The sequence below is a fragment of the Mytilus galloprovincialis genome, chromosome 3 (assembly GCF_965363235.1).
Source record: "Mytilus galloprovincialis chromosome 3, xbMytGall1.hap1.1, whole genome shotgun sequence".
Taxonomy (NCBI): domain Eukaryota; kingdom Metazoa; phylum Mollusca; class Bivalvia; order Mytilida; family Mytilidae; genus Mytilus; species Mytilus galloprovincialis.
The window spans coordinates 61,894,323-61,912,413 of NC_134840.1; the positions used below are offsets into that span (position 1 = coordinate 61,894,323).

An 18,091-nucleotide genomic window follows, 5' to 3' on the forward strand; every position below is an offset into this window, starting at 1 on the left:
ATTTCATAGATTTCTATTTACTTATACTAACATTATGGTGCGAAAACCAAGAAAAATGCTTATTTGGGTCCCTTTTTGGCCCCTAATTCCTAAACTGTTTGGGACCTAAACTACCAAAATCAATACCAACCTTCCTTTTGTAGTCATTAACATTGTGTTTAAATTTCATTGATTTCTATTTACTTAAACTAAAGTTATTGTGCGAAAACCAAGAATAATGCTTATTTGGGCCCTTTTTTGGCCCCTAATTCCTAAACTGTTGAAACCAAAACTCCCAAAATCAATCCCAACCGTTCTTTTGTGGTTATAAACCTTGTGTCAAAATTTCATAGATTTCTATTAACTTAAACTAAAGTTATAGTGCGAAAACCAAGAAAATGCTTATTTGGGCCCTTTTTGGCCCTTAATTCCTAAAATGTTGGGACCAAAACTCCCAAAATCAATACCAACCTTCCTTTTGTGGTCATAAACCTTGGGTTAAAATTTCATGGATTTCCATTCACTTTTACTAAAGTTAGAGTGCGAAAACTAAAAGTATTCGGACGACGACGACGACGACGACGCCAACGTGATAGCAATATACGACGAAAAATTTTTCAAATTTTGCGGTCGTATAAAAACTACCCTGACTCATAACTTTAACCTGAAGCAGGACAGACAGAAAAAAGAACAGAAAAACAGATGGATGAACAGACACACAGACCAGAAAACAGAATGTCCATAAAAATGGGGTTTAAAAATATATCATTTTTACATAATGGGTAATATTTTTTACCTTCATTGTATTTGTATTTTGACTCTCTGACTGCCTCTGGTATACAAAATTACAAGCCTAGCATCATGGCTTTCATTAATCAGGTTTTTTTATAAGAAAAAAACAAATTAACAAATATCAACTTCATAACTGCTACATTAATTAAGCAGGTTTCTAAAGCTGTTTGAAGTACTGGTACTTGAGGGAAAAAAAATATTTAGTACTTTCTTTGGCTTAACAGGCTTAATAAGTAAAAGTAGTAATCAACTTAGCGAGATAAACTCATCAACTAAATTCTGTTTTAAATACTGAAAAGATTACAGTTCCATTACTTGGGTTTTACACTTAATATCATACAGGTCATAAAACTAAGGCATACAAATAACCAGTACACAATAAAATTCTTCTTTAGAGAACACTGACTGCATTTGTTCCAGTAGTAAAACCCTCTCTATTATATCATAATAAAAACCAATTGTATACAGTATTCATATAAATATGTTTTTTTTTAATCAAACAATAAATCTCCCTATCTATTTTCACTGTGGATTCATTATTATTCGTGGGATACCATTTTTCTTGGATATCATGTGTACAGGCCAGCTAGGTAAACTAAGAACTTAACTATTCAATAAACTACAAATTGACTAAAAGCTTGAATGCAGACTTTGAGAAATAAACTTCATATTGTTAGTGGTTAAAAATATCATGCTGTAAAAGGCTTTTTCATTCAAAGAAAAGTTGTGAAACTGAAATTTTCTTTAGGAATATTAAATTCCTACCAGGCCAATAAATAACTATAATTTTTTCAAACAAGAGTGCACACGCTGAAATGTCTCGCCTTCTATACTAATCATTGATATTATGTTGATAGTCCTAAGTATAAAGCTAAGCTTTATTACAACTGTCACATAAACTTAACATTAACCAAGATAACTAAACAAAGACCAATGAACCTTGAAAATGAGGTCAAGGTCAGATGAACCATGCCAGGCAGACAAGTACAGCTAACAATGCTTCTATACAACATATATAGTTGACCCATTACTGATAGTTTAAGAAAAATAGATCAAAACACAAAAACTTAACACTGTGCAATGAACCGTGAAAATGAGGTCACGGTCAAATAAAACCTGTGTGACTGACATAAAGATCATAAAATATTTCCATACACCAAATTTAGTTGACCTATGGCATATAGTATTAGATAAAAAGACCAAAACTCAAAAACTTAACTTTGACCACTGAACCATAAAAATGAGGTAAAGGTCACATGACATCTGCCCGCTAGACATGTATAGCTTACAATCATTCCATACAACAAATATAGTAGACCTATTGCATATAGTATGAGAAAAACAGACCAAAACACAAAAAATTAACTATAACCACTGAACCATGAAAATGAAGTCAAGGTCAGATGACACCTGCCAGTTGGACATGTACACCTTACAGTCCTTCCATAGACTGAATATGCTAGCCCTATTGCTTATAGTATCTGAGATATGGACTTGACCACCAAAACTTAACCTTGTTCACTGATCCATGAAATGAGGTCGAGGTCAAGTGAAAACTGTCTGACAAACATGAGGACCTTGCAAGGTACGCACATATCAAATATAGTTATCCTATTACTTATAATAAGAGAGAATTCAACATTACAAAAAATTTGAACTTTTTTTTCAAGTAGTCACTGAACCATGAAAATGAGGTCAAGGTTATTGGACTTGTGACTGACGGAAACTTCGTAACATGAAGCATCTATATACAAAGTATGAAGCATCCAGGTCTTCCACCTTCTAAAATATAAAGCTTTTAAGAAGTGAGCTAACACCGCCGCCGCCTTTGTAGCCGCCGCCGCCGGATCACTATCCCTATGTCGAGCTTTCTGCAACAAAAGTTGCAGGCTCGACAAAAACTATTCAACACAGTTTATTTCCTCAAAAAGTTCAAATTTAAGTCCAATTTTTTAATATAAATAATTAACTTAAATTTTCAATCTCATTGTGTTATTTTATTTTCAATTACATAAAAAAAAAATTGTCTCTCCATGTTTGACATGAATTTAATAAAAACTGCTTGAATAAGGTATAAATATACTTCACATAAATTTAATCTTTTCGAAAACAACAGATAATGGTAAACCCATTTATAGCCTTAATACTCCATTCCATTAAGACATTTTCTTTTGTCTATAGGTAGACAAGCGATAGACGTTGAGATAAGTCATGACAAAAATATTCCATTCATAAAATTTAAACCTAAACCATCCTATTAGGGTTATTTGTATTGTAATGACTATCTTAATTTGCTAAAAATGACACCTCAAGTATGACTAAAACAATTGATGCATAAGTAACATTCCCAAATGTAATTTTCTTTTTGATACAATTTTGGCAAAGTTTTTTGTACATATTTTAAAACTGTTTTATGTCAAACAGTTAAAAATGTGCTCTAATTTTTTTCAGGAATACTATTTATAGACTTGTAAAATATCTGACAATAATGTCCTATTTAAATTGTGTATAAAACATGAAATTCATGACATAAAATCATTTGGATAAAACACTAATGTATCCGTAAATGACCATTTTATAGATATAATAAAAATTATGTATTTAAACTAAATTTTTGAAACTACTATAAAGATGTGTCACTTAGCATTTCTATGAGTCAGCAACCTATCAACACAATGAAACCAAAGTCAAACCTAGAGGTCAATGATACCCAAGTCATATCTATGGGTCAATGATATATACACAGTCTTTATAACATGTCAATGAATTCAATTGAAGAATCTATACTATATTTCTATTTGGGCAAAAGACTGTACCAAACAAGGCATTCACTGATGAGGCAGCTGACTTCAAAAGCAGGCACAAGACAACTTTATAAAGTCACTTTTTGAAGATCACTCTACAATTTATCGGTAGTTGATATTGATTTTTAATTCTAATTAGGAATAACGAATTAAATGGTGACCTATGTTGTAGGGTTGATTTTGATCCACCACAAGTAAGCTCTTAAATATAAGTTGGACTGATTTAAATGAGAATAATTGAAAATGAGAAGTATTTATTTTACTTATCCTAATCATACATAGGACATGAAACAACATGAGAATATTGGTAATACAGTGTAACCTGCCTTATCCGACACCTGAGTATTCCAACATCCTGCTTTAACCGACACATTTTCATGGTCCTAAAATATGCCTATCCTTGCAGAAAAAACCTTAGTATTTCCATAACCTGCTTAATCCAACTTTTTTTCTGGTCCCCCCACATGTGTCAGATAACACAGGTTTCACTGACAGGGAAATTGGAGCAGACGAAAAAATATCCAAACTTGTCTGTAGACTCACTATAAATGTATGAGGTTTAGATCTAGAAGGACAATGAAAATTTGATCTAGTTCATTAAATAAACTTAGAAATTTAATAATATTCAGTTTTTTTTAAATCTTCTTCCATGGTTAAAGGATAAATTATATTTTCCTGGATATTAGATTTCGCTGTTTTGCGATTCATGTAACCAAGCCTTTGTAAAACACTTGCACTTCTTTCAACATTTAAATTTGTAGAATTCATATACCCACAAAATCCACTAAATTGGTATCCATTTGTGCCGCTATGATAAGATATATCTGAACATACCCAAATGTTGTAAACTTTCTTTCTGCTGTCACAGGATATGGATAAATATGGCAAAGGTCATTCAGCAGCAGGTCAAGGTCACTGGCTATATTATTCAGCATCTGAAAAATGAAATAATACTTATGTTACCACAGGTATTCTATCATTACCCACCTTCTTTTTTTAATATCCCTTATAAAATGTGTGGTTTCTTAATTTTAACCATTCACCAATTGGTTATACAGATGGTATAAGTGAATATCTTTGAACTAAATTGTTTGAATGGGAAAGTACATGTACTATAAAACAAAAGTACATGTTTTGCTTGTAATATATTCACACATAAAAATGAAGAAAAACTGTGTAATATTCATTCAATTTCTATTTAATTTGACCAATAAAATTAAAAAATATTTACAATCACAATTTTTGAAATTTAAGCTTGAAAAGTTGACATTACATATATACGACATCCTGATTAATACAGTTATATCACATGGCATCCTGAATATAGTATAAGTATGCAAGTACAGAAAATACTGTAATAAAATTTCAAATAAAGAAACAGTAAATAGATAAAATGTAAAATTTATAGACATTAAAAACAATTTTAACTGTAAAATACTAATACCAACATGTAACTAAGTACATAATACACCTTCTGTCAAAACATCACACCTATATTAATCCAATAAAATATTGTGTGTACAACCGCAGAAATATTCTGTCTCCCTCGGGATAGACAGACTGACGAGTGAAGGTCGCCAAGTACCGATTGTGTTTTAATTTTTGAGTGGTATAGATACTACATGATTCAGGATCATTGATTTAAATTTCTATCCTAAAGGATGAAATGATCAGTTTTGTATTATTTGTCAGATAAAAGGACCTACCTATTTATGAAACCAATAGATTTTATGTATGCATCATGAACAAATGATTATGTCGTTTAATGGTTGTAATCACGTTAGGTTCAACAACTTAACATATATTTAGAAGTACAAATTTCCTCAAGAGTTACTGTAATGAGTTAGGACAATATTTTAGATCCTTATATGTCGTGTTGGATCATGATGATTAAAATATAACTTTGGTACTTATTATTTTTAAATCATAATCCTAAATTAAGTTATTTTACCACTAACGTACAACCCCTTCTCAATTTTACCCTCCAGCTAAATTTTCAACAAATAATTTTGATTTAGAAAATAGTGATTCAATGAAAAATAAAACTCAATTCGCTTTAGAAATGTTTCTCTTTCTGAGGGTTTTTACAAAATGGATACTACAGCACAGTCATTGCTTCAAACATGTCAAATGTTCTAGACTAAAAGTACATATGACTGACAAAAATCTGAAAATCAAGCCTGAAAAAAATCTAAAATACACTACATAAAACTTGATAATTAAAACTGCCTGCGGACAAGGCCACAGTGACCTTTATACCTTGAAAAATAATCGTCCACCTTAACCCCTGGTCATTCTGGTGTTGATGTGTGAAAAGTGGACACTGATAATAACTATTTATATGGGAAACTTAAAAAAGAGAATAGGGAGAGCATGAGTCAAAGCAAGTCAAAGCAACAGTGCAGGTGTTCATTTCCTACAAAAGTGTTTCTTAAAACTTTAAATTTAGCTGAACTTTTAATTTATTTTATATATTTAAGAAGCTAGCCGATTTTTTTCATTTCTGTACGCTACAAAATAAAAAAATAAATGAGTATGGAAGAATAGTGAACATGATTAAAAATTGAACTATGGTTCCTTTATTCTAATGAAAAATGATTTGTTATGTCTCTTTTTGATGCCATCTACCTCATACTTTACTATTGACCATGTTGACAGTCAAAGTTATTGGCAATAGACATTTCTGGGTTCTTTTGAAACTTGTACGTTTGTACTACTACATGTATTGGACTTGGATATCATTACTGTGCAGGAAGAGTTGTCACCTTCAATCGGATTTGATGGGCCTAATATATAAATATCTTTTAAAATCTGTCTATTTTAAACTATTTTTGGGAAAATGTAAAACAGATAGTTGATAAATTCTAGGAAATTTAATTTTCAACCAATCCTATATTTTACTACAGGTTTCAAATATTGGTATTACTAAGCTGAAATACTGAATTTCTTTTAACAAGCACATGTCAAGCATGTCCTGCAACAATTATTATATAGGTGCAAGTTCAACTGTCTTTTATTTTATATTTTACTTGGGATTTTTAATGGAGTAAAACTTTTTATACATGGCAGAACAAAATCTACATTGCATGGCAAATAGTAATCAAATCAAACACAACCTTCAAAAAATCTTCCTGTCAGAGACCTTGTTTAATAGACTTTTTGATCATTCTTGTCAAAGCAGATCGACATAATTCTTTAAACGAGACACAAAGCAGCAACTATCTATTTATCACTTTTTCCAGAAAAAGAGGTTAAATATTCAGCTTTCATTGGGAAAAAGAACTAGAATATCAAACATGAATCAATCATTTAAAAACATATGACAAGTTGTCTTATTAAGATGTCAGAGATGTAAGGACCAAGATGGAGGTGGAATTAACAAGTTTTACCCATGTTTCTGAATCCTATTTGGAAAATCGTCTACTCAATTGTCATGTTTTGTTTTCGTTGTAAACGTAAAATTATCATGTGACTAGATTTTTGTCTTAACTTTTATATTTTGTTTTAAAGAATTACAAAAATTTATAAAATACTTCGTTAGAACTATGATGAAAGTAGGAAAGAAACATATTCTAAGCAATAAAATGATATTAAGTTGAAGAAGAAGAAAACCTACCCATACTTATGAATCCTTTTGTTTGTAAGATTTCACACAATATAAATCCATTACGTAAAGACACAATAACATAATTAATTACATTCGCTCATTGTATTTACCTTGGCCAGGTACTTCCGCTGGCCATGTTAACAATGACTGATAGCAAGCAAATAGACTGGGGGTTCACTATCGGTATTAACTTTTACGCAAATCATCTATTCAAATTTTATCAAAACAAACTAGAACATGTTAACGTTTTTTAAAGGTTTCATAAATAAAGGAAGTAAAATAATATATATTTGTTCTACCTGTTTGATTTGAAGAGAAATAAGTCATTTCCTTCAGGCAGAACACTTTAATGTAAAAGATAAAATAGATTTCAATGTCTTCAATAAAAACATTAAAAAGTTGTAATAAAAATATGAAATTATTAAGTGATGTGGGCGTACAAAATTACATTGTCATTTGAACTTGACAATTCATTTAATTACATAGAGAAAAAAATACAAAAACCCTACCCTTGATGATTTCAAGTCTTTCATCGTTTTTCTCTATCAAATCTAAACTTTACCATTTGTTTAATAAAATAGATATCAAATTAAATTTACACGTATTTATATAAAGATATCAATATATAATTACAGCTTAATCTCTTTTGACCTCATATAAATAATTTATTTAATACCTCATTACAAAAAGAAACTTTACCTGCAGTTTATAAAAGCTGTCAGCGACCTTAGGTAGCCCAGCGGAGAAATAATCAAGTGTCGCTTAAAACTGTCCGTTAATTTATTGTCCCGTAAAAGTAATGTCCTCACTGTTACACCTGTTTGTTACCTTTAATAGTGTAAAAACCGTCATATTTGCTAACGACTATGTTAAAAACCATGAGTTTGTCAGATAACCTATTCGTCTGGGTATTTACACAGACTCGGTCAACCGTCAAAAGGAACCCAAACAAATTAAGGATACCCTTTTTTTTAAATGGAGTGCAGAAAGTTTCACCACAAATATCTAGAATTGATAAGACCTGAACAAAAGATTTAAATTGGGATCGGTAGAATCCTTTACGATACTGATCATTCCCTTATTTGTATATTATCAAAACTTAAAAAGATAAGTTGTTAGATGAAAAGATCAACTAAATTTAATGGATCATTTTTGGTTTTTCTTATTACACCTTATGAACAGTTCTATTATGGTTTACAACAACATTCAAATTTCTGAAGAACCAAAAATTACCACAATAAATGAAAGAGTCTATAATAATTAATTGGACTTTAATAATGAAATTGCTAGACAAAATGGCCTATAATAGTCCACTGTAAGCCTATAGTCAGAATGTCTCATAGGGTTTTCATTTGGGGTCATGACGCTCTGACTTTTATATCAAACTTAAATTTGAATCTTGACTTTATAAAAGTACATTGTATTCAATAGTATATTTTGTTTTCAAGGGGTCTGAACCATTCTCGCTTAACTGGTGTGATCTGAAACTTGACTTTACTGTTATAGTATTAATATGGTTTTTTTTTATTTCTAGGGGTTTGAACGTCCTTGCTACTGGTGTGGTCTATTAGACTTTTAAGCAACATTCTTGTATTACCAAATTCTGATATAGTTTTTTTACCGCATATTTTATTTCATATTGTATCCAGAACACAAACCTCATACCACATCTGTGTGAAACTTTACTAAGTAGATGATAAAATCATTGATGAAATTGAAGACATGCACTATACTGTGCAGTACTGCCAAGTATTTATATAATGTACAGATATAAATATTACATATCTTACGGATATAAATATTACACATGTCTTTCAATTGTGCAGATAATCCATTTATTGTGTCAACAGTGAAACATGTGATAAGTTGTGGAATAAAATGTAGGTTTAAATGAGGGGTGTTATAAATGTTATATAACGTGAGAAAGTGTAAAGTGCAAAAAAATGGAAAGGCAAAATATTTTAACAAAAAGCGATTAAACAAATAACTTAACAAGAAAAAAACTTAGCTGCTAACCATATATGAAAATAATCATCTAGATTACAAATATATCTATATAGACTAATTCTGAAAAGCTTCCAAAATTTGCAATATCAGCACATAAAGAATTGCAGTTCAAGAATTTAATTACAAAGCATTATTCTCTTGACAAATTATTAGGCACCTGTGTCAAAATAGACCATGTTATTGCTAAAAAGACCAAAATGTTAAGTTAAATAAGTAGAAACAGGATTTAGTAATGTTCAGTTGTACCTAGCAACTTAAATAAAACAGTCAATGATAAGTTGATAGTGAAATATTCAATATACAATCAAACTTGAATATATCTAGTTCATCTTAGAGATCAGAGAAAACATACCATATAAAAAAAGTGACTTTTAAAATTGAGGTTCAAAATGGATAGATATATTTATTGTAATACTATAAATGTACAAAAAAAGGATGACCTAAAAAGATGATTTATTAATTAGTGTTTAATGCCACTTTCTCCACTATGGTGCTATTTCGTGGCAGTCAGGTTTTTTTTAATGGACTCAAGTTGTTTGACTACTTAGACCACATCAATAAAGATGACCTTTATAGCTGGTTAAAATATTCTGTGAAGTGCTAATTTTTGACTTATTGTAATGGTACATGTATATAAAGAAAACATATTGCTAGCTTGGAAAGTGGTAATGTTCAAATATTAATTGTGAAAAATGATGCTGAATAAAATAAACATAAAAAATCTTGAAACAAGAAAATCAAATTAATATCTATTAAAGAAGTATCTTACCAGTAAAAACTCCAATCTACGTAAGGGTGGCTTGAAATAAATGTGTAAGTAAAGATTAGACAGTTAGTACTATTCTACAGTGTTACATGTGCATGTACAAATCTATAGAGGACATACATAAAAGACAAGGAGCTTTGAAAAACATGCACCATTTATCTGGCTACTGTATCTATTGATAATGAGGTCTTCATAAAATCAAATCTTTGGGGAACGTATTTGACCTGAGATTTATTCTAAAGGTCAATTTTGGAGAAATACCAGGTCAATGTTCTGAATTTTCTAATTTTCTTAAAATGAGCAAATGATGGCATCCGTCTGACCAGAAATCTTCCATGATGATGATGGATAAGTGGTAAACGTTTGTTAAGATTTGTTTTTCTTTTTTTTTTGATACAATTAAAGTGTCAAATTTAGTCTTTCATCATACAAAATTTAAGTCCTAGTTAATGTCTTTACTGTCATGGAAAAAAATGACTGTAGAACCCCTAAGAATAATAATTTTGAAACAGTATATATACGTATGACAAATGATTGACAATATGATGGTATTGGTTCATACTAACAAGTCTGGCCTATAGGTCATAAAACTTTCGAGCATGATTTGTGTACTCAGACTCGAAAATCAACCAATCAAATTGCAGGATTTCATGTTTCGAGCATGATTTTTGTGCTCCGAGCAGAGCAAAGTTTTATGACTTCAACCACTGGTGTGCTAAACTAAAGCTATTTAGCTTCTCAAGTCAATATTAAAAATCTCAGATGACAAATGGAAGTTTCATGGATTTCATTTTCCACCGGAAACTTTTGATCATTAATCATGGTAAATATAAAAACAAAATTGTAATAAAAGAAATGACATATCCCTAAATTTTACTGCTGTTCTCAAAATAATCAATGACCAATGAAAAATAGTTTTTTTTACAGATAAATGAGCTCCAAAGAAGCAAAGACGCTTACAGGAAACAGTTATATGAATACTTCAGATTATTTTCAGCCCTAAATTGGTCCTTGAATACATTTTCTAACATACAAATTTTGTCCCTGCTTTGATTTTTAAAAATTTCATATTTCTAAGCTCAAAATACTTATTCCATGAAAAATGGACTACTAGTTTTTAAGGGCCAATGTGTGAGAGAAGATCACATGATCAACTAGCATCATAAAACCACAGGAATCCCCCTCAAAAGGCACTCAGCAAGTTTTTATTCATCAAAGCAAGTTGAAAGCTATCACTTTCCACAGTTATACAATATTCATTACCTTTCTGCAAACATAGTTATTGACTAATAATGGGTGCTAACTGTATATTGACATTCAACATGAACTATTAAAAAAAAGTTCTAACAGTATTCAGTAACACTTTCATGTACTCTTATGTCTCTGACAAATATCTGTGAAGTATTCATATAAACTGTAAAACTATGTTGATGTTTAACTACAGTTTGTGTCTTAATATGCTTTAAAATAGCTGTGCTAGCCTATTCATTCTCTAAAACTATAGTCTATGTCTAAAAAGGCTACAATCAGGTGTGAAATCAGACAACACGCATCCAGCATGCTTCCAGTTCCCCCCTAAATATTTATTGGTAAAATTATAGCTATTATTTTTCTCAAAAAAAATGGTCCTCTAACACATAATTCTTCGAAGTGCCCCCTAAATCCAGGATCTGTACTAGATGATATCACTGTAAACTTAGATTAAAGCTCATATTTAAGATTTGATCTCATATATAGCTCTGATATGTATGTCCTTTTATAAAAACAACAACAGAAAAATGTGTTTCTTCCTTATAATTCCCACAATTATAATGGGTAATGCTTTCAATTGTAGTAGTTATCCACTAAAATAGTAGACAGTTTGGAAAAATATATATTTTTTTTAAATATAACTAGCTAATGTTGCAAAGAAAGAGCTATTTCCCATCTACATATCAGAGAGTTATTTCCCCTTTACATTAGCAAGAGTTATCTCCCTTTAACATTAAAAAAATCTTTCATTAAAATATTGAAATAAACGACATTTATTTTTCTTTAAAACAGCAAAACCTAAAGTCCCTTGCCACATATATACAGACATTGTTGCTTCATTACACCATTTGTACACCAACAAGTTTAAAAGTCTTGTTTTGAAAACATATGTCCTCAAATCTTTATTTGACTAAACCAATTTCCTTAAATGTCAATCTTAATTTCTCATTCTGGTCTAGACATGTAAACAAATTTAACAAAGACTAAGTCAGATCTTCCACACATAGAAAATTCTTTAAAGGGTAAAAACACACTTATTTATCAACAAAGTCAATCCATGATGAATTTCCTCATTTTGGACAGGCACATCAAAATAGGGCGGGAATAAACTAGATAAGCCAACTAACAAAAAGTGGCAAAGTATGAAAACAGAAATACTTTTAAACAAGTATTTAATGGATGTTGTTGTTGTCTTTTTGGAGGAAAAAAACTCACAAAACAGAACAGATCTCCATTACAACGATAAAGAAATCTTTAAAGACTCTATAGACTAACATTTTCTCAACTTGGATCATTTATCTTTTGATAAACTTTATTGATAGAGGTTTAAGTTCATTCTTATTTTTGTATTTCCTAATCCTAAAATGGGAAAGCCAATATTCAAGTATTCAAATATTTATGTCTATCGTCTGCAAATGATCTTCAAGTGTCAAATATGGGTCATTATAAGAGGATTTGTAGAACAAACACACAGAAGATTCTTTAAAATATATCATGGGGGATGTATGCAGTAAATAATTCTGCCTGAGCTGTGTATGACTGTGTAGGCCTCTTTTTGCATTAAACTTTGTAGGGGCTATTAAATAAGACCCCCCCCCCCAAAAAAAAAAAAAAAAAAAAATCAGAAGCCACATTAACTTATATATATTTATGTCAAGTATCATTTTATATGCACAAGTTTTGGTTATGTAAATATATAGAAATAACTCTTTCTGTGCAACACATGGATTATATATTTTTATCACACACGAAAAACTTTTGTGCATATTAAGTCAACAACAAAAAAATCAATACCATACCTTTTGATATGTAGACTCTCGACATGCCTGCCCACTTCCTAGGCCAATGGCTGTTTTGTGCTCCATTTTGTTAATCATATCCAATTATCTGTCTTAATCTTTTTAATGACATAATCCAAAACCTAGTTCAATCCTTTCGAGTGTCAGGTCGAATTGAGTTAAAGTTTGTCCGCCACTGTATAAATCCATTCATTCATAAACTGGATATGAAAACAAACAGCAAGAATTAAATTTACAATAATAACACTTATTACAATTGTAAAGGTATAAAATGAGGGTAGGCAGGGGAATTTGTCTGATAGTACGGCTATACCTAGTCTATTGTTAAAGTAAACACAAATTACATTTGACTCATAATCAATATTTAAAAGCATTACAATCTCTGTCGGAGTTAAATTTTGTTAAATTTTCAGCTATTCTTCAAGATACATTCCTTTCACTTATATAAACAAATTAGATAAAAGTGATGAATAAAGCATGGTAACATTAAGTATGAATAAATAAACATTTATATCAATTGAAATATAGTCAAAAATAAAGAAAACCTACCATGTATCTATACCATTTGTATTAACATAACTTTGTAGGTAGACCAGTACAAAATACCCAGTGGGTTATGGTATTGTTAAAGTGACAAATTGCAAAACGAGTTTAATATGATTAAACATATTGTGCCCATAGGAAAGAGATGCCCTAGATTGATAAAAATCACCAGGACAAAAATCATACTTACTGTTGTATGATAAAATTTAAAGCAACAATTTTAAAAGTCAAATCTTAAATTCATCTTGACAAATTCAGCTGTGATATTTATTGTCAAATTTTACAGCTGTGAATTGTTAAATATAAAACAAATTGTTTTAACCTTGTTAAAATATATTTTCTGTAATTCTGTGATATCTTTGCGCAAAATGGTCAACCCTAGCAGATCTTCTAAATAACCTACAAAAAGTAATGCAGCCATGTAAGTAAAAAATGAAGTTTATGGAAAAAAATTGTATAAAGCATGATTTTATGGTTCAGAATACTCATCATCTGCATATTTCATCTTTCACAAAAAAATGATCAAAAATAACATTTGAATAGTGACATATGCAAATCCTTGGCAATAAGAATAAAGGGAACAGAATAGAAGGGCATCCTAGATAAACTACAGTTATTGTTAGAAGATATTTCATTTCCAATTATGGGCCCAAAAGGCCATAAACATTACAACATCAATAATTGGGCGGCAATAATTTTCATAATATAATACAAACAATGATATATAAAAAAAAAGATTAATGAGAACTATTTAAGTTCTTAAAGAATATATAGATCTATCAAGCTTCGAATGCACTTCTCTTCATTATAAAACGTATGGTATGTAAGCACATCTAAAACTGTATCCCCTAAGTTTTACTGCTTGATTCTTCTTGTCTTTTCAATTCATCATGCTTAACAATGCAAATGCGTAATTAATTTTGCTAATATTCTACTATTTCAGTGCACATAAGCATGATAAGTCTACAATAAAATATTTCCACAAAATAAGAATCTAAAATATGAAGGTACTTTACCAGCACAACAAATTCCATTGACGTACTCACATCAAATTTATCAGATTTTATTGGAGGGACAATTATAATGTTATACAAAATCGACACAGACAAACATGCAAATGCACAATACACAAAATCTTATATTACAGACATTTATCTTACCTGGACCTTTAAGTAGCTATAATGTTTTTTGACACACCTAAGACAGGGTCATTAACACCTCCTATAAAACAATACATCCATCATATATTGATGATCTAGACTGATGATCAGGTCTACCTGTCACCTACCTGTGGGGGATACAAACATTAAATCTATTGTTTTTCTCCAAATCTAACCGTTCTCAAAATCAAACTTTGACGATGTTATGTAAAGAGACCTTGTGAAACCTAATGAATATTAACTGAATTTTAAATCTCATATTTCCCTAACTTACAGATGATCAAAGGAATTGACAAGGTTGAGAGTTAAAACTGTGAGGGAAGACTTAAATTTTACCACTTTAAAGTAATGTCTTAGACAGTATCAGTGACCTTTCGATAAGACAAGTACCATTTAAAGAATTTACAAAGAATTTAAAATGATCACAAAATGATTTTGTAAAATTACTAACTAAAACGTATTTGATGAATTCAACAAGCACAATTTTGTAATGTAAATCTTTGTGTTTAGAATTTAGATAAAGAAATTAAACTGGAACTCTTTCTCCTGAATTATAAAAAAAATACATTTCTAATTGTCCATGTTGCATTTATAATGAATTTATAACACACTGACAGCATCAACAATTACACTTTCTAAGAACATCATTTTATATTATGTATGCTTTTCGTATCAATTTTTCTTTATCTCCTCTTATTGGAGAAGAAAGTCTACAAAATACAAATGTACTCTTATAAAATATATTGTACATGTATAGCCAAAGGCTTATAAATAACTCTGAAAAAATGTTTTCTATATCATTACATAAAATAGTTCTAACCTGGATAATTTTTACCAAAATCCTTGCAATTCACTAAATAAATACTGACCAAACATCATATAAATCGTAAAAAATACCTGTGGTCTTACTTTTGACCCTCTAAAGTATGAATGGTCATCCTTAGACTTAAGTATGAATGGTCATCATAAGAGGTAGGTGTGAAGTTGGACAATACCTCAAACAGTTATAAGTAGGTGTTGTATAAATGTCTTGGAGATGTTTGGTTTAACTGATAATTATTCTTTATTGTAAGTATAGGAGTATTAACTCTCCCACAGTAAACAACTGTACGTTTTGTTAACAGAAACCACAGTTGTCTTTGAAAAAAAATAAGTTGTTTTTAATATGGGGTATATTTATTAAAATAATAACTGATACATGAACTCTTCCACTGCTATACATACACTCAAGTTTCATTAACAGAAACCATTATGGTTGTCTTTGAAAAAAATAAGTTGTTTTTAATATGGGGTATATTTATCAAAAGTTTTGATAATAGAAACCACAGTTGTCTTTGAAAAAAAAGGTTGTTTTTAATATGGGTATCTTTTTAAGAATTGAATGCTGCTTTTTGTAAATTTATTAGGGTGTAAAAGCGTTGACCGAAGTACATTTTGTATGAAGCGCGGAAGCGCTTCATACTAAAAATGTGCGCACGGTCAATGCTTTTACAACCCTATAAAGTTACAAAAAGAAGCATTCAATACTTATAATTACATATTTTTTTAGCTAGAATCATGAAAACACGATTTTTATCAAGTTTTCATTAAATTTACCTGTGCACTTTATTGTGGGACCTCGTGTCATCATGAATGATAAATGTTATTGTCTAATACAATTGTTTCAGGAATAGCACGTGATGTGCAGTTAGCCAATCAGAATAACGTATTATAATGAAACATACATCTAATGTAATTATATTAAAATAATAACTGATACATGAACTCTTCCACTGCTATACATACACTCAAGTTTCATTAACAGAAACTATGGTTGTCTTTGAAAAAAAATAAGTTGTTTTTAATATGGGGTATTATATATTTATTAAAAGTTTTGATAACAGAAACCACAGTTGTCTTTGAAAAAAAAGTTGTTTTCTATATGGGGTATCTTTATAAAAATAATAACTGATACATGAACTCTTCCTCCCCCTGTCATAAATAACCTTAAGTTTCATTAACAGAAACCATGGTTGTCTTTGAAAAAAATAAGTTGTTTTTAATATGGGGTATATTTATCAAAAGTTTTGATAATAGAAACCACAGTTGACTTTGAAAAAAAAAGGTTGTTTTTAATATGGGTATCTTTATTAAAATAATAACTGATACATGAACTCTTCCACTGCTATAAATAAACTCAAGTTTCATTAATTAACAGAAACCATGGTTGCCTTTGAAAAAAAATAAGTTGTTTTTAATATTGGGTATTATATATTTATCAAAAGTTTTGATAACAGAAACCATGGTTGTCTTTGAAAAAAATCTGTTGTTTTTAATATGGGGTATCTCTATTAAAATGATAACTGATACATGAACTCTTCCCCTGTTATACATAACCTTAAGTTTCATATACAGAAACCATGGTTGTTTTTGAAACAAATATGTTTTTAAGCATATAACACCCTAAACAAGATATTGTTAAGAACCATTTTCCAATAAAATATTTGCAATCTTTTCCTGCTGGCTAACTTTGGAACATAATACATCTTCTTTCCAGGCTAAGAATGAACAAAATCCTAAGCATGTAACAAAATGTTATAGAAATATCTCATGCTTGTAAGTGGTGTTTTGTTTTTGAAGAACAATTTTAAAACTGTATATATAATTGGATTTTCACTGATTATTTTGAATTGGTGTAAAATGAAATAAGTGTGATGCTGCTCTTGGAATTTCTCAATTTAACCTCACAACTTGTATTTTCATTACAAACCAAGAATAAACATGTTCTCATGAGTAACAATGTTCAGTTAAAGTAATCTCAAGTTATTGAACAAAATTAACTTCATAAAGTGAAAGTTTCAATTCAATCAAGAACCATAACTCCTTAACAGTAAAATTGAAAATCAACAATATCAAACTAGACCTTTATTGTGTAATCACTAATATCATCAGTTATAACATATTTAAACCTGAAAACCATTAGCTGAACAGTTGTCAAGTTATAGAACTGATATAACATGAAGTGCTATTAAGGGTGTTTGCTTGTCATGTTTTGGGGAATTTTGTCAGATTTTCGGAATCCTATGGTTTTATCCATTTGAATGCCTTAAACAAATTTACCCATTTTTCATTTTATAAATCTTTTATACGTACAATTATAAGCCATCTATTAAAGTCTTATAAAATCTTTGTTATTTTTTAATAGTTTTTGAGCACTTTAACTTGTCAATGATAAAGCTATAAAAATTCAAGAGAGTACATTGTCCCACCAAAATTGTAATGGCTAATATCTTATAATTAAAAACAAGCACATTGACCTAATATTTATTTTCCTTTTTTGGTTCCTTTATTAAACCCCTATCAAAACATACTAATGCTATGAAAAGCTTGTTATTTTGAAACGG

At 29.9% G+C, this 18,091-nt stretch overlaps 1 protein-coding gene across 5 annotated transcripts in view; it reads right to left on the reverse strand.

The window, feature by feature from the left end:
* LOC143068565 (protein sprint-like) overlaps positions 1–18,091 on the reverse strand; it is a 50,116-nt gene that overhangs the window by 20,997 nt on the left and 11,028 nt on the right. The window contains exons 2-6 of one of the 5 annotated variants that reach the window (XM_076242727.1): positions 14,709–14,769; positions 13,871–13,947; positions 13,006–13,205; positions 9,959–9,988; positions 4,410–4,510 (exon numbers count right to left, since the gene is read on the reverse strand). In XM_076242727.1, coding sequence (XP_076098842.1) covers positions 4,410–4,510; positions 9,959–9,988; positions 13,006–13,083 — 209 coding nt within the window. In that variant the 5' untranslated portion in view covers positions 13,084–13,205; positions 13,871–13,947; positions 14,709–14,769. Of the gene's footprint in view, positions 1–4,409; positions 4,511–5,023; positions 5,508–7,191; positions 7,331–7,881; positions 8,014–9,958; positions 9,989–13,005; positions 13,206–13,870; positions 13,948–14,708; positions 14,770–18,091 lie in introns of those variants that run through there. The other 4 variants (XM_076242728.1, XM_076242729.1, XM_076242730.1 and 1 more) reach the window with 4 other exon arrangements.